This window comes from Syngnathus typhle, linkage group LG20 (genome assembly GCF_033458585.1).
Source record: "Syngnathus typhle isolate RoL2023-S1 ecotype Sweden linkage group LG20, RoL_Styp_1.0, whole genome shotgun sequence".
NCBI lineage: Eukaryota > Metazoa > Chordata > Actinopteri > Syngnathiformes > Syngnathidae > Syngnathus > Syngnathus typhle.
In genome coordinates this window covers 8,642,562-8,665,405 of record NC_083757.1, presented here as the reverse complement: position 1 = coordinate 8,665,405, position 22,844 = coordinate 8,642,562, and the positions used below count along the sequence as shown (strand labels likewise).

Sequence of the window (22,844 nt, the reverse complement as noted above, 5' to 3'; positions counted from 1 at the left end):
GCTTGGATCAGCTACTACACGCCACCTCACACTTCTCGACACACACTAGCCGCCTCCTGCATCCCCCACTGGGGTCAGTTCTGATGTCATTAACAGGTGGGCGGCAGAAATAGACTTACGCACACACACGCACGCACACACATACAACCCCCTCTCGCTCAGACGCCCACAAAGCAGTTCAGCAGCTTGTTGACATCATTGTTTCGTTGTGAGTGCTTACGAGGGAACACAATGAACGTTATGCGATTAGTGTAAACACATGGGGGGTCACATGACTTCAACTAAATACTTTGTCCCCACTTTGTGACGTAATTCCGACCCTGCAAATTAGATTCCGATAAATGTGCTGCCTTGCACTTGTATCAGATGAACTTCAAGAAGCGCTAACAAAGTCACTGTAGTGTATGTATGTGTGACACCAGCAATATTGAAAGTTTGAGATTCTAGTAGCCAAAAAAGAAAAATGCAGAAATGACGTTTCTATATTGCAAATTGTACGGGCTTGAGACTTCATCGGCGCCCCGAAATAAGAGTCCAAGTCGTTCCGGGACCAAAGTTTTTGCTACCCAGTCAGTGAAAAAACAAAACTAACTCATAAAAGAGCGACTGACTTGATAAAAGAATCATCCTGGCTTGTACCTTAAAAACGGCAGAGTCTGGTCTCTTGTATTGAAATATTTGCTCGAAAGTCAAAGTGGAAAAATTGACCAAACGGCTCATATCGCAACGAGGTGGCGGTTGGCCTGCGGGGGGCCGTGGCGGCGGCGTTCCAGATGGCTCCCACGGGGTGTCTTTCCGCTGGCCTATATTTGGAGCAAGCGAGCGCTTGATATGGATATTTTGAGCCACGTCACGGGGCGTTTGCCGCCGCCGCCGACCACCGTCGCTCTAATCGCCGGCTTCCTCTTTGTCATGCCGACGCGCTTCCACCTCAGGTAAGCGAGTGCGTGAAGTGGAATGGCCGTGAAGTGGATTGGCCGTGCTTTGCAAGGGTGCATGACATTTGAGGGTTCTGCACTGGAATACGGCTTCCGCGTTCCCTTGGCATGTTGGCGTGGCGCAAAAAAACACGCGCCTCTCTGAGCACATGTTGGCTTCCGGAGAGTTTTGCGGCAACGATGCCCGACAACCAGTCACCTGAGGTCTCATCTCGATGTGCCCCTGACCTTGGTTGATGACCGGTACCCTGGTGTTGCCCGGCGACCACTCCGGCTTGCAATACTTTGGGGCTTTATTTTTCAAATGAGTTTTCAGAGCGGGTTTGTTCGCTTTCCCCAGTTGTTGTTTTGAAAGCCGCTTTGTCATCGTTAAGTCACGTTTTGGCGCTCAAACGAAAGCTCACCCACGATTGTCATGAAGTCAAGTCCGAGTTGCAAAAGACCTTCCTCCTTTTCCATGAATAGTGCAGGACGCCCACTTCAAAGCCCGTCCATGCTATCCATTGACAAAAACGCAAACATAAGACAACTTTTGCTAGATGGACTTTGGCTAAGCAGCTTCGTACTCCAGGCTGTTAGGATCCTGAACTCGCTTCCCCTTTCTGCGTAGCGTCCTGTACTTTTGCGCTATGCTTACTGTCTGCTGTATGCACACTGGCTCCATTTTGCTCCTCTTATTTATTGTGTTATCTATTTATTTATTATTTATTCATCACTCTTATTATTAATTGTTTGTGCCTTCTTGTTTTTATATTGTGTCGTTTACTTGTATGTCTATCGTGTCTTGTCACCGTGGGATAGAGAAAACGTAATTTCGGTTTCTTTGTGTGTCTTGACATGTGAAGAGATTGACAATAAAGCAGACTTTGACTTTTTGACTTTGATTTTGCTTTGATTTCAATAACGTGCTGTTGTTGGTTTTCCAGTTTGAGTGTCTGTTGCTGCTAACACAAATAATCTGGGTTTCCATACAACTCACTGGCGATCGATCCAATGCTTGTCGTTGACCGGTCGACCGCTCCATTTTTTGTCTGTATGTGGCCTGTGATTAGCCGATGTACAGTTCATAGTGTAGACCAGGGGTGCCCAATACGTCGATCGCGATCGACCGGTCGATCGCCAAGCCACTATTGGTTGATCGCGTGATATTAAAATGTTTTGATCAAATATTCAGGGACCACAAATCTCTATATTTATATTTAAAGAAAAAACACGACATCAAAGTTCAGTGTTAAAATAAGCACTTTGTATACTACAATACTCTTGTAATTTCCTAAATAAAGAGTTTGCAGTACCTTGTTGATTTTGCGTATGAATTGTTATAAATCAGGATATTGTTCTATATTTTTTATTTAAAAAAAAAAATCGATCATAGAGCACTATATCGTGATATATCGTGAATGAATCGCAGCAGGCTTTAAGATATCGGCAAATATCGTATTGTAGTTCTTTGTATCGATATGATATTGTATCGTGACAAAACCCGCGATTTACACCCCTAATATATATATATATATGTATACATATATATACTATGCTGTACTTTTGCGCTACGCTTACTGTCTGCTGTATGCACACTGGCTCCGTTTTGCTCCTCTTATTTATTGTGTTATCTGTTTATTTATTATTTATTCATCATTCTTATTATTTATTGTTTGTGCCTTCTTGTTTTTATATTGTGTCGTTTACTTGCATGTCTATCGTGTATACACCGTGGGATAGAGAAAACGTAATTTCGGTTTCTTTGTGTGTCTTGACATATGAAGAGATTGACAATAAAGCTGACTGTGACTTTGACTTTGATATACTATATATACAACTTTTTTTTTTTAGGGGGTAGATCTTTGTGACTTGGTCATTTCAAAAGTAGCTCGCGAGCGGAAAAGGTTTGGGCACCCCTGGTGTAGACCGCCTCTTCGTTGAAACGTTGAAATGACAGACGATGTTCCTTTTTGCCACGGTGATGGTTTTGGCTTTTTCTTTTCCCGGCTGCAGAAAGTTGTGAAGTGGTCGCGGGAGGACAGGTCGCTGACCACCGAGGCAGCGCAGCCACGCACTCCCGAAATAGCGCCCCTCCGCTTTTGATTTCAGCTTGTTGAGATGAGACGTTCCGCTGGCATAACTTCCTCAAATTAGCTCGCTCGGGAGACACACCAGAAGCCGCAGCGACTGCCCGCTTCTCGCCTCGGCTCATTTGCTACTAATTGATACTCTGGGTTGGTTAGACGTCTTCCCGTTGGATAAACGTAACCTTTCTTGTGTTTTGTCTTCCAGGGAGCATCCGTCTGTTGCTGAAGGTTCCCTTCAAGATTTGGTCACCATGATTGTTTTGCTCGAGCTACCTTTTTGTCCTCACCAAAAGGCGCACGTCCGCTGTATGACGCATATGCTGACGTTTTTGTAAACGACCTTTTTCCTTCGCGCAGTCTTTTGCTTTTTTTTTGTGATTTGTTTTTTGATATTTTGATAATTTTTTGCCTTTTGAGAGTTACTTTCAAATTTTGGCTTTGATGATGTGGTCAACCTTCCTGGTGACGGACGAGGAGGGCCGTGCGGCAGGCCCGGTCGCTGCCCACTCGGTGGGAGTCGTGGGCGGCGGCGGGGGAGCCCAAGGCACGGGCGGCCTGGCGGGCCTCATGAGTGGACGCAGCACATTCGGCAGCAACAAACGCCGCAGGGCCGGACACCACGCCATGACAGAGGCACAGGAAGGCAAGGTACGTTGCCGTTTGGCCACTTGGCTTTTCTTTCTAGTTGTTGAAAGATGTGGTGTGCACTGCGTGCAGATTAAGCTGGCATTCTTCGTGGCTATCGTGGGCGTCATCTTGACCGTGCTGGGCGTGGGAACCGAGTTTTGGGTGGAGCTGGCGCCACCCAAGAGTTTCTACGGTAACCAGGTGAGCCCAGGGGAGTTGGTGGGAGTTGTGTTTGGTAGCCTGACTTTGTATGCCCAGACATGTCCGGCCATGCATTTCGGCCTGTGGAAGGCTTGCAGCAAGACGCTGTGGGTGGCTGACATCGAGCCCGACAGGGAGAGCTGTGGGCCCGCCGAGCTGCCTGGAGGTACGTGCGCTTTCGCGCCTGAAAACAACTTTGGCCCTTTTAATTTCTGGGGAGAATTAATCTCTTTTGATGATGTAATTTAGATTTTTTTTCTTTTTTTGTAAAATGTATTTTGAATACCGTAATTTTCGGACTAAAAGTCGCTCCGGAGTACAAGTCGCATCAGCCATAAAATGACCAAAAAAGTGAAACAAAACATATAAGTCGCTCCGGAGTATAAGTCGCATTTTGGGGGACAATTTATTCGACAAAATCCAACACCAAGAACAGACATGAACGAGCAACAACAAGCTAAACGATAGGTATGCTAACGTGACATAAACACAAACGAAGAGCTGAGAACTTGCCTGACGTAACATTCAGAGTTATAAAAAAAACTATTACATAAATAACACGTTTATAAAACCATCTGTGTCACTCCAATTCATTAAATCCATCGATCGTCCTTTGTCAACAATGGGTGCGCGCCGCTGACGGCGCTTGCACTTCAAAATATTCCACAGGCCCAGATAACGATATATAAATTAGATATCAAATAACTATTATATAAGCAATAATCTTATCAAACCATCTGTGCACTCTAAATCATTAAATCCATCGATCAAATTCCTCGTCCTTTGTCAACAACGCCCCGCGTGCGCCCTGACGTCAGCCTCGTCGTTATTCCACAGATCTAGTATATAACTAGATTGTAGCGTTAACAAAGTACAAGGAAAGACGTGGGTTTGGTAAACGGCTCTTTATTTAACAAACAAACTTCCAGGCGTGTGGCGGCGTCCACGGAGGTAGAAGAGAGATCCATAGAATAGGACCGGGCATGCGTAAAAGCCATGACCAAGCCCCATCCACCGTCCCCGGACAGCCACCCGGCCGAGCGCCGGCTCCCGACTTCTATCCACGGAGGTGAAAGAGAGCTCGTATTTAATTTTTAATTAATTTAACAAATTTATTGTCCTAAAACCTGGGGTGCGCATTATACATGGGTACAATTCTTTTTTTTTTATTTTAATCCGGATATCATACGGAGGCCGCCATTACAGATGCGCTTTCTTCTCTGCTGTTCACTTCAAACACGCTCCATACGAACACAATGCTCTCGTATCAGACGCTTGCTCAATCACCTGCTTGTTTGCTTTCACAATGTACCCTACACAAATCCGAAACATTTCTTCGCTATTGAGTTTGCTAGCGCATGCGCAGTGATACTGACCGGCAGAATAACATCCGGTTGTTCCCAAAGATGATCTTTTTTCTGAAATAATTTTACGTTTACGGACTTAAGTAGGAGTCCAAATTTGGTTGCGTATTATACATGGGTACAGGCTTTTTTCCAGCATCAACATGCCATTTTTAGGGTGCGTATTATACATGGGGGCGCATTATACATGGAAAAAAACGGTAATAGTTTTTCAAACCTTCTGTGTCACTCTAAATCAGGGGTGTCCAAACTACGGCCAGTTTTTATTGGCCCGCAGCAAATTCTGAAAACATAATTGAATATGGCCCGCACAAGAAGCTTGAGCTCAACTCTGTTGCACTTCTCAGTTTCGACACTAGATGGAGCCCGCCACACAAATGAAATCAAGCGAAGAAAAACTTTTACCGCGAGTCCCCAGAAATGGCTGCACCGAAGAAACGCAAAATACCAAGTGAGTGTAGAATATTTCAAACACGTTGGGAAAATGAGTATTTCTTCAAAGAAATCAACAGAGAGTGTGTCTCTTTGATTTGTAATGAAGATGTTGCTGTGATGAAAGAGTATAATGTCCGCGCATTAGCCCCCGGGAGCCGTGTCAGAAAGCTCGGTACACACTCACAAGTGCGTGTGCGTACTCAGTAGTACGTAGTAATTTCATCTATCAGTGGCGAATTTCGAGTGTCGGCTGTGACGTCAATATTCTCGTTTTCAGATACAGTTTTACGCTAATGCCACCCGCAAACCTTCCCCTGGAATCCTTCCATTAAAATGAGTGGCCCGAAGAAAAGAAAGGTGGACACTGATCCTGATTGGCTGATGGATCTGTGACGTCACTTGGACACTCGATTAGGTACACACCCATTTTTAGGTGTACCTCCTGATTGGCTGTTGGATCTGTGACGTCACTCGGACACTCCATTAGGTACACAGGTTTCAGGTTTACCTAATTTTTGTTTTTTCTTAAATAACAGGCCACTTGATTAGGGAAAAGTCACGATCAAAGCTTAAGTGAACGTGCCAATTTTAAACTCATCCATCCATCCATCTTCTTCCGCTTATCCGGGGTCGGGTCGCGACCATTTACATTTAAACTCATGTAAATGTAAGGTATTTCAAACAGTTTGTTCAATGTTATCTGATTCTTCAGATATGAATGAAAAGCAGAATTTGTGTTTTTAGAGTTGTTCACATCTGCCTGAATGGCTTATATTTGGTTATTCTGTCATTTGAAAAATAAAGACTATTGTGACAATGAAATTTGTTTTATAACAGTGTGTATTTGCATGACATTTTTGTAGTTAAAAAATGTCTGAAAAAACTATTGGCCCCCGGGCCCCTTCACTTTACTAAATCTGGCCCTCCTTGCAAAAGGTTTGGACACCCCTGCTCTATATCCTTCAAACTCTTCGTCCTCCGTGTCACTTAGAAACAAAGCCGCTAATGATGCCAGTAGTACGTGGGGCCCTTCGTCATCCTCGTCATCCCGTGATCAATCTTTGTCCTTTTTGTAAACAACCGCCGCGCCGCCACGCGCTGCTAACGTCACTTGGAATTCAAATTACAGTAATCCCTTGCTACATCGCGGTTCGTTTATCGCGGCTTCACTTTTTTTTGGGGGGGGGGAAAAAAACATATCCATCCATCTTCTTCTGCTTATCCGGGGTCGGGTCGCGGGGGCAGCAGCTTCAGGAGGGACTCCCAGACTTCCCTCTCTCTAGCCACTTCATCTAGCGGATCCCGGGGGATCCCAAGGCGTTCCCAGGCCAGCTGAGAGACATAGTCTCTCCAGCGCGTCCTGGATCGTCCCCGGGGTCTCCTACCAGTGGGACATGCCCGGAACACCTCCCCAGGGAGGCGTCCAGGAGGCATCCTCATGAGATGCTCGAGCCACCTCATCTCTCAACGTGGAGGAGTAGCGACTCTACTCCGAGTCTCTCCCGGATGACCGAACTTCTCACCCTATCTCTAAGGGAGAGCCCGGACATCCTGCGGGGAAAACTCATTTTGGCCGCTTGTATCCGGGATCTCGTTCTTTCGGTCACGACCCATAGCTCGTTACCATAGGTGAGGGTAGGAGCGTAAATCGACCGGTAAATTGAGAGCTTTGCCTTTTGGCTCAGCTCTCTCTTTACCACGACGGACCGGTACAGAGTCCGCATTACTGCCGACGCTGCACCGATCCGCCTGTCGATCTCGCGCTCCATCCTCCCCTCACTCGTGAACAAGACCCCAAGATACGTAAACTCCTCCACTTGGGGCAGGATCTCATCCCCGATCCGGAGAGGGCATTCCACCCTTTTCCAATCGAGGACCATGGACTCGGATTTGGAGGTGCTGACCCTCATCCCGACCGCTTCACACTCGGCTGCGAACCGCTCCAGTGAGAGCTGGAGATCACGGCCTGAAGAAGCCAACAGCACCACGTCGTCTGCAAAAAGCAGAGACGCGATGCTGAGGTCCCCAAACCGGACACCCTCAACGCCTCGGCTGCGCCTTGAAATTCTGTCCATAAAAATTATGAACAGAATCGGTGACAAAGGGCAGCCTAGGCAGACTTCAACCCTCACTGGGAACGAATCCGACTTACTGCCGGAAATGCGGACCAAAGTCTGGCATCGGTGATACAGGGACCGAACCGCCCTTATCAGTTGGCTCGGTACCCCGTATTTCCGAAGCACCCCCCACAGAACCTCCCGAGGGACACGGTCGAACGCCTTCTCCAAGTCCACAAAACACATGTGGACTGGTTGGGCGAACTCCCATGCACCCTCAAGGATCCTGCTGAGGGTGAAGAGCTGGTCCACTGTTCCACGGCCAGGACGAAAGCCACACTGTTTGTCCTGAATCCAAGGTTCGACCTCCCAACGGACCTTCCTCTCCAGCACCCCTGAATAGACCTTACCAAGGAGGCTGAGGAGTGTACTTCCCCTGTAATTGGAACACACCCTCCGGTCCCCCTTCTTAAAGAGGGGAACCACCACCCCAGTCTGCCAATCCAGAGGCACTGTCCCCGATGTCCACGCGATGCTGTAGAGTAGGGGTGTAAATCGCGGGTTTTGTCACGATACGATATAATATCGATATAAAGAACTTCGATACGATATTTGCCGATATCTTAAAGCCTGCTGCGATTCATTCACGATATATCGCGATATAGTGCTCTACGATCGATATTTTTTTTTTTAATAAAAAATATAGAACAATATCCTGATTTATAACAATTCATACGCAAAATCAACAAGGTACTGCAAACTCTTTATTTAGGAAATTACAAGAGTATTGTTGTATACAAATTGCTTACTTAAACACTTAACTTTGATGTCGTGTTTTTTCTTTAAATGTGCGGCGAGATTTGTGCTCCCTGAATATTTGATCACCGCATGGCAGGATTTACAAACTGCACGTGTCTTGTCCGTCGAGCCATCTTTTCTTTGGAATCCAAAGTGCTTCCAAACGAATGACTTGAAGCCTAAAGGGGAGCAAATTTCCTCGTCTTTTTGGACACTAGCCATAGCACCAGCCCAGGAGCCGCGTACTAGTTGTCGCCTCCCCTTTTACGTGCGTGCTCTCCTCACAACACAACACGCGCGCACTGCTCCCGGAAAGAGGAAGCAAGCAACAATGAACTGGATTTCAAAATAAAGTCGCGTCTAATGTCCGAGGTCAAACACGGCGATATAAATCGATGTTTACCTTTAGCATCGATACCAATAAATCGTAGAGCATTATATCGATTAATCGATGTGTATCGATGTATCGTTACACCCCTACTGTAGAGACATGTCAGCCATGACAGCCCCACAACATCCAGACCCATTAAGAAATCCGGGCGTATCTCATCCACCCCCTGGGCATTGCCACCGAGGAGTTTTTTAAACTACCTCAGTGACTTCAACCCCAGAGATTGGAGAGTCCGCCTCAGAGTCCCCAGGCCCTGGTTCCACAATGGAAGGCGTGTCGGTGGAATTGAGGAGGTCTTCGAAGTATTCTCCCCACCGACACACGACGTCCCGAGTCGAGGTCAGCAGCACGCCATCTCCACTGTAAACAGTGTTGACGTTGCACTGCTTCCCCCTCCTGAGACGCCGGATGGTGGACCTGAATTTCCTCGAAGCCGTACGGAAGTCATTCTCCATGGCCTCGCCAAACTCCTCCCATGCCCGGGTTTTTGCCTCAGCAACCGCTAAAGCCGCGTTCCGCTTGGCCATCCGGTACCTGTCAGCTGCCTCCAGAGTCCCGCAGGCCAAAATGGCCCGATAGTACTCCTTCTTCAGCTTGACGGCAACCCTTACCGACGGTTTGGGTGGGGGGGGCGACTTATAATAAGGAGCGACTTATATGTGTTTTCCCCTCCGTGAGTCGTCACCTTATCGTGGTGGAGGGGTTTGCGTGCCCCTATGATCCTAGGAGCCATGTTGTCCACCAGCGGGTTCTTAGATTGCCGCCACGACAGGCACCAATGACCTTACGGACACAGCTCCGCTCGGCCGCCTCAACAATTGAGGTCCACTCAGACTCAATGTCCCCCGCCTCCCCTGGGACGTGGGAAAAGCTATGGTGGGAGTTGAAGCTCTTCCTGACAGGGGATTCCGCCAGACGTTCCCAGCAGACCCTCACAGAAAGTTTGGATCTGCCAGGTCGGACCGGCATCTTCCCCCACCGTCAGAGCCAACCCACCACCAGGTGGTGATCAGTTGACAGCTCCCCCCCTCTCTTCGCCCGAGTGTCCAAAACATGTGGCCGCAAATTTTTTGCTTCTCTTATTTATTGTGTTATTTGTTTATTTATTATTTATTCATCACTCTTATTACCGTTTTTTTCCGTGTATAGTGCGCAAAATTTAACTAATTTATTGTCCTAAAATCTGGGGTGCGCATTATACATGGGTACAAAAAAAATTTTTTATTTTCTTTTTTTTTTTTTTTCTTTTTAAGTCCTAATGATCGTCACACACGCAGGGAGGCAATGGGTCCCATTTTTATAGTCTTTGGTATGGTCTTAACTAGGCTGGATGTAATTTTTTTTGTTGGCGTTGATTTCTCCGACTGCCCGTAAACGCACCACCGCGCACGGGAAAGAGGCGGCTCTGTATGGGAGAGACGTTGAAGAGGAATAAAAACACCCTTGGAAACCAAAACTTGCCCCTCGTCGTGACTCGGAGCCGCAACAAATGTTTCGGATTTGTGTAGGGTACATTGTGAGACAGCAAACGAGCAGGTGATCGAGCAAGCCTTGTCTGATACGAGAGCATTGCGGTCGCATGGAGCGTGTTTGAAGTGAACAGCAGAGAAGAAAGGAACAAGGCAAAGTGTTGTGAAATAAAATATTACCTGTAATACGGATTTAGGTAGAGAACTGAACTCTCGCTCTTTATATAGCTGACGTGTCTTGCGCATCCGTCTGCGCATCTGTAATGGCGGCCTCCGTATGATATCCGGTTTGCGTGTGTGCGAGAGTGAGAGAGAGCGAGAGAGAGCGAGAGAGAGAGAGCGCGAGAGAGAACGCTCAACCGTAGCGCGCCGCCGACCGAGCTGTCAGACAGAGCCGTCGCTGAAATTTAGAAGATATTTTTAAAGTCCTGATGTACTTTCTAAAATTTAAGTGGACCTCAGTGCGCACTGCGCAGGGAGCTTAATTTGGTGCAGCGCGCCGGGCGCTCACTGTCGCATTGCTTAAAGAGCGCCTTTGTGTTTTAGGATGAACAGCAGAGACCAAAGGAACAAGGCAAAGTGTTGTGAAATAAAATATTACCTGTAATACGCATTTTGTTATTTGCTGATTGAAACTGCTAATTAAACTGTGAATTGAAACTAATAGGAAGAAAACAACTCTCGCTCTTTATATAGCTGACGTGTCTTGCGCATCCGTTCTGTGCATTTTATTTCACAACACTTTGCCTTGTTCCTTTCTTCTCTGCTGTTCACTTCAAACACGCTCCATGCGACCGCAATGCTCTCGTATCAGACAAGGCTTGCTCGATCACCTGCTCGTTTGCTGTCTCACAATGTACCCTACACAAATCCGAAACATTTGTTGCGGCTCCGAGTCACGACACGGGGCAAGTTTTGGTTTCCAAGGGTGTTTTTATTCCTCTTCAACGTCTCTCCCATACAGAGCCGCCTCTTTCCCGTGCGCGGTGGTGCGTTTACGGGCAGTTGGAGAAATCAACGCCAACAAAAAAATTACATCCAGCCTAGTTAAGACCATACCAAAGACTATAAAAATGGGACCCATTGCCTCCCTGCGTGTGTGACGATCATTGGGACTTAAAAAAAAAAAAAAAAAAGAAATTAAAAATTTTTTTTTAAAAAAATTCATAAAAATTGGGTGCGTATTATACATGGGTACAAGCTTTTTTCCAGCATCAGCATGCCATTTTTAGGGGTGCGTACTATACATGGGGGCGCACTATACACGGAAAAAAACGGTATTTATTGTTTGTGCCTTCTTGTTTTTATTTTGTGTCGTTTACTTGTATGTCTATCGTGTACTATGTCTCATCACCGTGGGATAGAGGAAACGTAATTTCGGTTTCTTTGTGTGTCTTGACATGTGAAGCGATTGACAATAAAGCTGACTTTGACTTTTGACTTTGAAATCCGATGAGACGACTACAAAGTCGATCATTGAACTGCGGCCTAGGGTGTCCTGGTGCCAAGTGCACACGTGGACACCCTTATGTTTGAACATGGTTGTTAGGGTGGTGCTCACTCTAACTTATTTTGCAAGAACCACACTGGAGTCAAGTTAGTCATTTCAGACACCTGCAGGCGGAGAGTTCACTCGTCGCTGTGCTTACAGCGATGGTCGAATGAAGTCTGACTCAGGCCTCGTCAGGTGCTTATTTATTGAGAGAAACAGAGTGGGGTTGAAAGTGGGGGTGTGGGAACACACAGGATAAGGTGAAGACGGTCCCCTGCTGATCAAAGCATAGCAGGGGACCTTTTACGACGTTCTGTAAACAAAGGAACTTTGATTGCTTCCTCTGCAGCTAGTCAATAAGTTGAAAAGATCTTACCACTTTGGTCAACTACTTTTGTCTAGACAGGACAAGCTAGTTAAATTATTGCAGGTTACATTCCAACATAATCATACGATGAAGATATTCTGCAAACCCTAACATATCCCTCCTGTTTTATCATATGATTATGTCAAACCCGAACAATCAAACATAAGTAAGAAAATACAATGAAAGCAATAACTTCCAGTGAAGATGAGGTTTTTCCTCAATACTCCAGTCCAAATTGTGTGTGTAATTTTAAAAACCTGCGGCCAGATTAAATGCAGGAAAAGAGTTACACGGTCCCTCTACCTTAGGCGACCAGAATGTTATCAATCAAGATAAAAATTGCTCGCGATTGTTCAGTCGTTGGGGGCTTGGCACGCCCACTGGTGGAGGGTGAGCACGATTCTCGCCCCCTTCGCAGATCTGCTCCGTCCGGGGAGAACTTGGGAATGTCTGCTGCGTGGTCGTTGTCTTCAGTGGCTCAGGGTGGACTACCTGGCCACCAAGGGGGAAGAGGATTATTCTGCCTCTGTATGAACTGGGGCGGGGACTGTCGATGGCTGGTCTGGTTCCTTGCAGGAACCCTTCACTGGGGCGCACTGGGACAGATGATACCACGATCCTCCTTTGCCGGCCAGCCGGACGGCATGTGAGATGCGCTCCACCAATTTATAGGGTCCAGTCGACGCAGGCTCCGTCCCCCTCCTTCTTGGGACCTTCAGCCAGAACGTTGGGGTGATCTGGACCTGGATCCGCCACCGAAAGGACAGCAGCACGTCCGGAAAACAGCAAAAAACAGCACCTTTTCTGCAACCTTTGCATTAGTCATTTGAGATGTTTCTTCTGCTCCTCTCATCACTGTTTTGGTTGCCCTGGTTACAGAGGTGTTGCTACACCAAAGGGAGGGAAGATTGTGTCTGTAGCAACGTTGATTAGCTATGGAATGTAGTGTGGTGTGAACTAGCACTTCATTGTCGGCCCGTGACCCCCGCAGAGTTTGTCCATCTGTTCTTCTCCAGTTGTTGGCCGAGTTGTCCGCGAGTGAGATCAGATAACTTCAATTGCCACTTTCCTGTGGAACAATGCAACTAGACCTTGGCTAGACTTTATCTACTTAGTAAATTAATACACAATAACAATAAGTAACTCGTCCTAAACACTAAAACAAATGTTAGGTAAATTAAGGTATGCAGTTCCTTAAACAAACATTGAGTAAATATAGGATAACTTGTACGCAACTACTTCAAAGTGTGTTTAACACTTAACAAAGAAAATCAATCCTGATCAACAACAATCTATGAACCAAACCTACAGTTAACTAAAAGGAATGGAGTTTCTTTCAACCAAATAAGAACATTTTGCCTATGCAAATAAGCTCTGCTCATTGTTAGTGAAGGCCTCTTACAGGAACAAAAACACACAGCTAACATAAGGACAGGAAGGTTACATATGGCTGACAGAGATCAAAAGACTTCCCTGTCACTAAAAGAGAAAGAACCTAGATGAAAGGAAAGCCATAAACTAATAAATGACAAGGCTTTACTTAAATTATTCCAACATTTCCCTCCTGTTTATCACACATTTGCTAAATTTTTACATTACCAAAAACAACCACTTCTCTTGATTTCCAGTTGTCGGATCACAAGTATGCGCACAAATATTTCCACCAAAGGGGATAAATGTTGCGACATCATTATTCGGAAACACACAGATCTGGGAAAAAGTCTGTAAACTCAAGTGCAAAAACTGCATCATCATCATCGTTATCATCAACATGCTGCCGTTCAGACATTAGGCATACCCGGGCCATCTCGTCGTCCATGGGCGAGATTGCTGTAGTGATAAGACGATTAAACAGAGCATGGAGACATGGAATACAACAACATCCACACAAGGTGAGTATAGCAGTAATTGAGGACACAAGGGCTTTATACTTCCCAAAAGCAGTCATCCACTTGTTGTGCTCTTTCATCCTCCTGTTGAGGGATTGCAAGTTTGCAATCATCTTCGTCAGGCTCCCATCAGGGGCGGTGTCATTCTGGATGAAGGTGCAGCATTGTTCCCTGAACATTGCGCAGACCCTTCCTTTCCCAGACAACAACATAACAAGAGCATTGCGGTTCTGGATTAACCTTAGGGAAGGCGTGGCTAGCTGTTCGTGCACTGCCTCAAGTACCACTTGTGTCCGTTTGCCCAATTTCTGCATGTTGCAATGGATGTAATTTATCCTGTCAACGTTCTTGTTCATCGTCCACCAGCAGCAAATGGAGGACTCCCATCCCGCTTCAATTTGGTCAATTAATTCTTATTAATCAGGAACTCCTCTGGGGACTCTAATTGCATCGATTTCAGTCAGATCATCGTCGCCTCTCAAATTTAAAGACATTATGTTTTTGTTTTTTCCAGCTTTTTCCCAGATCTTGGCATGTCGGTACATATATAATTTTGGTTGACTACAGTCTCTAAAAGCAATGGTTTCTTTTCTTTTTCTTCCATTCAACGGATATTATATAGAACACTCTGTCGCACATTTCACAATCAGTAAACCAACTATCCACATTCATTTTCGAGATATTGATTCCATTCTTTAACATCTACAGCAGTTGTTGACAAACTATTATTTCTTTACATAACCCTTCTGCCACTGTTAAGGCATTCAGTGTTTATTTTGAAGCCAATTCAATCAATTTTGAGAATGGATCTATTATGACCAGGCATTATAACCCTGTGGATTGTGTTAAGCACATGTTAAACAAGCTCTAAAAAATTTGTTTATAAACGTTTTGAATATGAATCAAATTCATATGTTGTATAAAGCTGACTGAACTGCCCTTCCATCCCCCCCTGTTGAGCCAGGTGTCAACGGCACGTGACAACACCATGGCTCAATACAGCTGCCCATTTGTATCGTTTCTTTTCCTTTCTCAACGTAACAACCCAATCCACCAATCGAATAAAAAAATAAATAAAAAAAAAATAAAAAAAATAACTGCTGGTAAAGTAATATAATAGTTAACTGTTGTAGTTTCATAACTTTAACTAACTCAATCGCTCTCTTATTCTCAAATTTTAAATTTAGCTTTGAAATGTCGGTATTTCATAATTGTACATCATCTAATTACAGAAAGCAAGTTCTTTCCATCTCTCAAATTTTGTCTAACCAAGGCTAGGCATTAAAGGAGCGTGGACCAGTTTCTGCCCATAAACAAATTGCTCGCTTTTCTATTTTTCCTTCCTATCTTAACAAAATCGGTTTTGTTTTGCGGTGCAAATCAAATAGACTACAGATAAATAAATTCTTTAGTGCACCTATATTAACGAATTTCATCCTTTTAACACATAACACAACACACAGACAACACAAAAACAGCAGAGACACAGCTCACAAACAATACCAACAAACAACGCTGCGCAAACGCCATCCCCTTTTTTGACGTTTTGGTAGTACTTTTATCCTTCGTGCAACTATTGTCACACCTTCCCTAAGCATCACCCTACTTCAATATCACTTGCCACCACGCACTCAGCACACCCCTGGATTGGGTACGACCCTACTCCGCGCGCAGCCACAGCAAGGGAAGCAAGAGGAGGGGGCCCGGCATTTTCATACTGATTTATCCCAGCCTGGCCAGTACTGGGAAAAACCAATGCCGTCGTCCCCCATCCCCCGCCAACCCAGCAAACAGCTACCCGCAGAGTCCAGAGCCCCACACCTACATCAGTCTCCCCCACAATCAAATTACAATATCAATCACCACTCCTACACCCTTTTCACACCACAATACCACACTCCCCCCTCCACAGTCCAGTCTAAGTGGAGACAATGGAAGGCAGGAAGGCACAGGTGAGACACCGTAGGAGCAAGCTCCAGCAGTCCTCCCACTAAACAATTACAACAAACAACAAAAGCACAAATCACTTATGTCTGTTCGGGAGGATCACAACAGCCAAACGTTACAAATGACAAACCACAAGACGCAGGTCTTGGAACCACATTGACGACCGCCAAACGCAAATGCCGGGTCAAGGACTGTTCTTCGTCTGTTCTTTTGCAACTCTTGTCAAAAGCAACCTTTATTTTTCTTTTGTTTGTATTTGGTTTTTTTTTTTTTCCTTCTTTCCTTTCTAGCATCTAACTTACTCAAAGTCGCTCAACTCATTTTCCATAGTATTCTCCAATAACTTCAACCATTCAACCTGTATTTTCCCTTCAGTCGGGCATTCAGTCATCAATGCTTATTTGCATCTCACACACAGTCTCCAAAAAGGAGTCTTTCTATCACATTGGTCCCAATTCATCCAAGCACTCCACACAACATTCACATACCATTTTCAACTCAAGGTTCCTGATAGAACAATCCACCAATCCAAAAAAAATCAACACAAAAAAAAAACTGCTTGCAAATTAATCAGGATTTTCTCTTTGTTTTCATATTCAAAGAACTCAATCTCTCAGATTTATCTTACATATAGAAGTTTGCATAATCTTACAACACAACCAATCAATAATTTCCACTAAATGTAGCATACAATGTCTCCGTACTAGCATGAGCGGTCAAAAGGGGGGGGGGGGGGGGCTTGACATGTTGAAAATTTGGCTTTTCCTCTGCCTCTTCCTCCACCCTTTGATTGGTATTGTTTTGCACGACGACACGCTCTCGCCAAGTGGCCCCGTTTCCCACAGTTCCAACAGTCCAAATTTGAGCTGGAGTTTGAATTGAATGGCGGCCTGCGGCCTTGTTGGTCTCTAACTCTTCCTCTGCCCTTTTGGGAGCTTCGGAAGAAGATCGTTGTATCTTCATCTAGATCATTACCATCATCTAGATGAAATACATCAGAACATTTGCCTTTCTCAATCGTCACAACGCAAGCAGTGCCTGCTTCCACCAAGTGTTTCCTCACCCAGTTGCCTAAGTCGGGGGGTGAAACAGTGAGGAGCGCATTTCTAAGATGTTGCAGATAAGCACTCTCAGCTGCATCATCAAATGGGATGCCACTGTGCATCCAGAATTCTTTTCCAAATCTTAATTGAATGGTGGTCTCGTCACTTTTTATCTTTCCATTTTTTGTCTCTTGAATTTGTTCTCTTCTCTCTTGTGAAGCTTTCAACCACATTCTAGCACAATTCAACTCTCTCTCTTTCCTTTTCTTTTTCTGTCCCTTTGTCATCCTATCTACACTCTCCTCCATCAAAACTCAAAACATCAACCACTATCTTCCACACTTCAACTTTCAACTTCCCTTCTACTCCATACTTTTTCTTCCACTTCGGCATGTATTGCATACAATTAAGACATTTACTTGCCATGAACTTCTCGTCCTCTTCAAGAGCTAGGGATTTACCGGTTTTGCTTCCCATCTTAATTTGGTATTTTAGGTTTATACAATTATTTTTTATTTCTTTTTTTTCTTTTCTTTGAGGATCCTCAATGCAGGTTTAAATTGACCTCTCACCAAATTCTCTCTGCAGTCAATTTATCCTACCAGTCGCACTCTCTCAACCGCACAAACACCAACGCTTTTTATACCTAGGCCTATCCAAGATGGGTGTAAAACCCTCCAACACAGCTTGGAAGAACGGACAAAAAAAAGAATCTACGCCCTCCTTCAATTAAGAAAAAGAAGCTCTGTTTTTTCTTAGCCCGTTCCTTCCACTGGGACTTGAACCCAAGCTGTCCTTTGGCCGGAAAAACGTACAAAGAAAAATCTACACTCTTCTTTGACTAACAAAAAAGAAGCTCCGTGTTTCTTAGCCTGTTCCTTCCTCTGGGACTTGAACCCAAGCTGTCTCCCGTATGGGTGTAAAACCCTCTAACACAGCTTGGAAGAACGGACAAAAAAAAGAATCTACGCCCTCCTTCAATTAAGAAAAAGAAGCTCTGTTTTTTCTTAGCCCGTTCCTTCCACTGGGACTTGAACCCAAGCTGTCTCCCGTGCACCCTTTACGCGTTTCACAACCACACAACTTTTTAACTTACCTGACCCCTGGTCCATTGCATTGCGGGAACCCGTCAATCCACCTCTGGCAGACGAAGGCAGACCTAAGATGCTGGCCCAGCGAAGAAATTCTCTTCCCAGGACTTTCTTTTCCAGGTCCCCCTAAAGGACGCTGGCTTGTCGACAATGCAGCACGTCCTCCTCCGTCAGCCAGATGGCGGGTATGAGGGTCCCGGGTTTCGGCACCAAAATGTTAGGATGGTGCTCACTCTAACCTATTTTGCAAGAACCACACTGGAGTCAAGTTAGTCATTTTAGACACCTGCAGGCGGAGAGTTCACTCGTCGCTGTGCTTACAGCGATGGTCGAATGAAGTCTGACTCAGGCCTCGTCAGGTGCTTATTTATTGAGAGAAACAGAGTGGGGTTGAAAGTGGGGGTGTGGGAACACACAGGATAAGGTGAAGACGGTCCCCTGCTGATCAAAGCATAGCAGGGGACCTTTTACGACGTTCTGTAAACAAAGCAACTTTGATTGCTTCCTCTGCAGCTAGTTAAATTATTACAGGTTACATTCCAACATAATCATACGATGAAGATATTCTGCAAACCCTAACAATGGTCTTCATTATAGAAAATCCGTGTCGAGCACAGAAGTCTAATAATAGAACACCGCTCGAGTTCAGATCGGGGGGGCCGTTCCTCCCAATCACGCCCTTCCAGGTCTCACTGTCATTGCCCACGTGAGCATTGAAGTCACCCAATAGAACGATGGAGTCCCCAGAAGGAGCGCTCTCCAGCACCTCCTCCAGGGACTCCAAAAAGGGTGGGTACTTTGAGCTGCCGTTTGAAGCATAGACACAAACAACAGTCAGGACTCGTCCCCCCACCCGAAGGCGGAGGGAGGCTACCCTCTCGTTCACCAGGGTGAACCCCAATGTGCAGGCGCCCAGCCGGGGGGCAATAAGTATACCCGCACCTGCTCAACGGCTCTCACCGTGGGCAACTCCAGAGTGGAAGAGAGTCCAGCTCCTCTCGAGAGGGCTTGTACCGGAACCCAAAAAATATCTAGTCGGAACTTTTCTGCCTCGCACACCAGCTCGGGCTCCTTTCCAGCCAGAGAGGTGACATTCCATGTCCCAAGAGCCAACCGGGTATCAGACCGCCAAGGTCCCTGCCTTTGGCCGCCGCCCAGCTTGCAATGCACCCAACCCCTTTGGCCGCTCCCACAGGTGGTGAGCCCATGGGAAGGGGGACCCATGTTTCCTTTTCGGGCTGAGCCCGGCCGGGCCCCATGGGCGAAGGCCCGGCAACCAGACGCTCGCCTTCGAGCCCCGCCTCCAGGCCTGGCTCCACGGTGACCCGCGTCCGGGCGAGGGAAAACGAGATCCATTAATTGTTTTCATCATAAGGGGCTATTGTGAGCCGTGCTTTGTCTGGCCCCTCACCTAGGACCCGTTTGCCATGGGTGACCCTACCAGGGGCATGAAGCCCCAGACAACATGGCTTCTAGGATCATAGGGGCACGCAAACCCCTCCACCACGATAAGGTGACGACTCACGGAGTGGAAAACACATACCGTTTTTTTCCATGTATAGTGCGCAAAATTTAACTAATTTATTGTCCTAAAATCTGGGGTGCGCATTATACATGGGTACAAAATTTTTTTTTTTTTTTTAAAGAAAGTCATGGTACAACAAAACCAACAACAGGACTGACCGACAAAGTTGTGGAACAAAAAGACAGGGTGACATTACCAAAGACAGGAACAGAAACCACATCATGACAGTAACACATGCAATGATCCGACGGTGAGCGAGGGGCAGACAGGACTTAAATACAAAACACGTTACATCGATTGAGGTGACACAGGAAGAGAGGGGCGGCGCGAACAGAAACTATGGCAACCTAGACACATAGCAAAACTGGGGAGGAGACATGACAAATCTCCCCCGAAATAAAACTTGAAATCACCTTTCTTCTTGTTTGTTGTCAATCGCGCATCGCATTCAGCCATCCTGCCCAACACACTTAGTAAAATTCATAATTGACGACACATCGTTTGATGCGATGGTGCAATCCTTGATGGTGTGTTATTGTCAAATATTGTTTGTTTTTTAATCTCCATCGCGGACCGGACGTCATACGGAGGCCGCCATTACAGATGCGCAGAACGGATGCGCAAGACACGTCAGCTATATAAAGAGCGAGAGTTGTTTTCTTCCTATTAGTTTCAATTCACAGTTTAATTAGCAGTTTCAATCAGCAAATAACAAAATGCGTATTACATGTAATATTTTATTTCACAACACTTTGCCTTGTTCCTTTCGTCTCTGCTGTTCACTTCAAAAACGCTCCATACGACCGCAATGCTCTCGTATCAGACGCTTGCTCGATCACCTGCTCGTTTGCTGTCTGTCACGATGTACCCTACACAAATCCGAAACATTTGTTGCGGCTCCGAGTCACGACGAGGAGCAAGTTTTGGTTTCCAAGGGTGTTTTTATTCCTCTTAAACGTCTCTCCCATACAGAGCCGCCTTTTTCACGTCCGCGCGCCTTTTTCACATGCGCGCACGGAGCGCGGTGGTGCGTTTATGGGCAGTCGGAGAAATCAACGCCAACAAAAAAATTACATCCAGCCTAGTTAAGACCATACCAAAGACTATAAAAATGGGACCCATTGCCTCCCTGCGTGTGTGACGATCATTGGGACTTAAAAAAAAAATTTTTTTAAAAAAATAAAATAAATTTAAAAATTGGGTGCGTATTATACATGGGTACAGGCTTTTTTCCAGCATCAGCATGCCATTTTTAGGGTGCGTATTATACATGGGGGCGCATTATACATGGAAAAAAACGGTATGTCGCTCCTTATTATAAGTCGCCCCCCCCGCCCAAAACCGCGATTTATAGTCCAAAAATTACTTTAGTTTGAATATTTCCAGAAAATCATTCAAATATTCGATTTGGATCACGTTTTTGAGGTGTGTTTCTTTCAGAGTCTAACTGCACGTACTTCAAGTTCTTCACAACGGGCGAGAACACCGTCATGTTCCACAAGACCACGCACAAAAGTCAGTCAGGATGCGCCAATTGAAAGGCCTCATCCCGGCCTGCCTTTTGGTGACAGCTTCCCTTTTTTGTGGCAGGCCTGAGCATGGCATCGGCCATGTTGTCTCTTTTCAGCGTGGTGCTGATGGTGATGGGCGCCATCTGCATCACCATGGCACTCAGCAAGGAAATAGTCTTCTTCCTCAAGCCCGCCTCTATCTGCTTCGTCCTTTCTGGTAAGGGCGGCGCAGGACAGAGCCGTTGTCTGCTCTGCGTGCGGCACTGCATCTTGTGTTTTTGTGCCCCCTCTCTCCCCCTCAGGAGTGCTGGCGCTGCTGTCCCTGCTGGTTTTCCAGCAGTCGGTATGGTCCCTCCTGGCCAGCGACCACTTGGTGCCGCTGCACCACAACTTCTCCTGGTCTGTGTCGTGCGTGGGCTCCGCCGGTGCCATCTTGATTTTGGGCGGGCTTCTCTTCCTGCTGCTGGCGCTTCCTTTCAGCTCCTGGCAGAGGTGCCACAGCGCCGCCAGCTAGTGGCGGGGTGGCGCTACCGCACGTGGCATCGCCGCAGCCGCCTTGGCGTAGACGTCACCACGGTCGACATACTCCAAAAGCGCATTGATTCCATTTTCTACTAGTGCTGAATTGTTCATTTGACAGACCTTTACACGCCTCCCATCTCCTCCCTCACTCGACAGACAATTCAGTGCTCTAGTAGAACCACATGAGCTTTTCCTGCACTACCAATGGCGCTTTTGGCCTACTCAACCTCAATGAAGTGTCACCTCTGCTGCATGACGAGGCCCAACCGTCGGCATGTGTCACGCACAAGTAGCATCCTTCATTCTCCAATAGATTCATTTGGAGTCCATGTCCTGGCGCACCTTTTGGGCTTGGTGCTAGTGAGGAAAAACTTTGCACCCTCCAACTACTAGTGAAGCACTCGATGTTGTCTCGTAGCTACTCGTGAGCTTACTGACGCATGACTACAAGTTGGGTGGGGTGAGTTCTGTGTTGTACAAAGAACACAATAGTTTACCAGGAAAGTTGAGTTGAGGATTAGTGGGCCTAAAGTGACACTCGCAGTGTAGGGAAAGCCGATCTTCTCATCTCAGAACTCAAACCTTTTCTTGCGAGTAAAACATTTTCTCGGGACTACTTTTGCAATCGCTTGCTGGGTCCGCCTTTGAATTTGGACACGGCCATTGATTTGCTACTGTTTCTGCTCGCCACATCTGACAAATGGGAGGCAAGACGATGCACTTCCACGCTCGCCTCTGTAAAAAAGTCTTAAGCACGCAAACGATCCTGCCTCGCTTCAGTCGTCCGGCGTCTGAAATTGGAAGCTCGTCATTTGCGAGTTCGACCGGACTTGCTTGCATTGCTAGCGAGCTGATGGAGAGAACAGAAAGTCTTCGAAGTCTTAGATATCAAATACATAAACACACTTTTGTGTATATTGGATGCGTTTCGGCACCAATTTGGTTTTGCTGTGTTCGGCGTCATCTTTGTAGCGTGTCTGTGTATAAGACGATCATAAATGTGTACAAGACGAAAGCGTGTTTCAAAATTCTTTCCACAACAAAACAGAGTATTCCAGATGACAATTGGTGATAATTCGTGATCACTTGTATTTGTTGGAGGAGGTAG

The 22,844-nt window shown here is 46.1% G+C and overlaps 1 protein-coding gene across 4 annotated transcripts; it reads left to right on the top strand.

The window, feature by feature from the left end:
* Positions 1-732: 732 nt before the first annotated feature.
* Positions 733-22,751, top strand: LOC133144154 (voltage-dependent calcium channel gamma-6 subunit-like). Of its 4 annotated transcripts, none has more exons than XM_061266639.1 (7): positions 733-935; positions 3,213-3,655; positions 3,725-3,835; positions 3,926-4,001; positions 21,129-21,218; positions 21,294-21,431; positions 21,517-22,751. In XM_061266639.1, the coding sequence occupies exons 2-7, from the start codon at positions 3,449-3,451 to the stop codon at positions 21,726-21,728; spliced, it is 834 nt and encodes a 277-aa protein (XP_061122623.1). In that variant the 5' UTR covers positions 733-935; positions 3,213-3,448; the 3' UTR covers positions 21,729-22,751. The 4 variants fall into 4 exon arrangements, with proteins under 4 accessions (XP_061122623.1, XP_061122621.1, XP_061122624.1 ...); XM_061266637.1 differs by having other exon boundaries at positions 739-935; positions 3,893-4,001; XM_061266640.1 differs by having other exon boundaries at positions 740-935; positions 21,144-21,218.
* Positions 22,752-22,844: the final 93 nt, after the last annotated feature.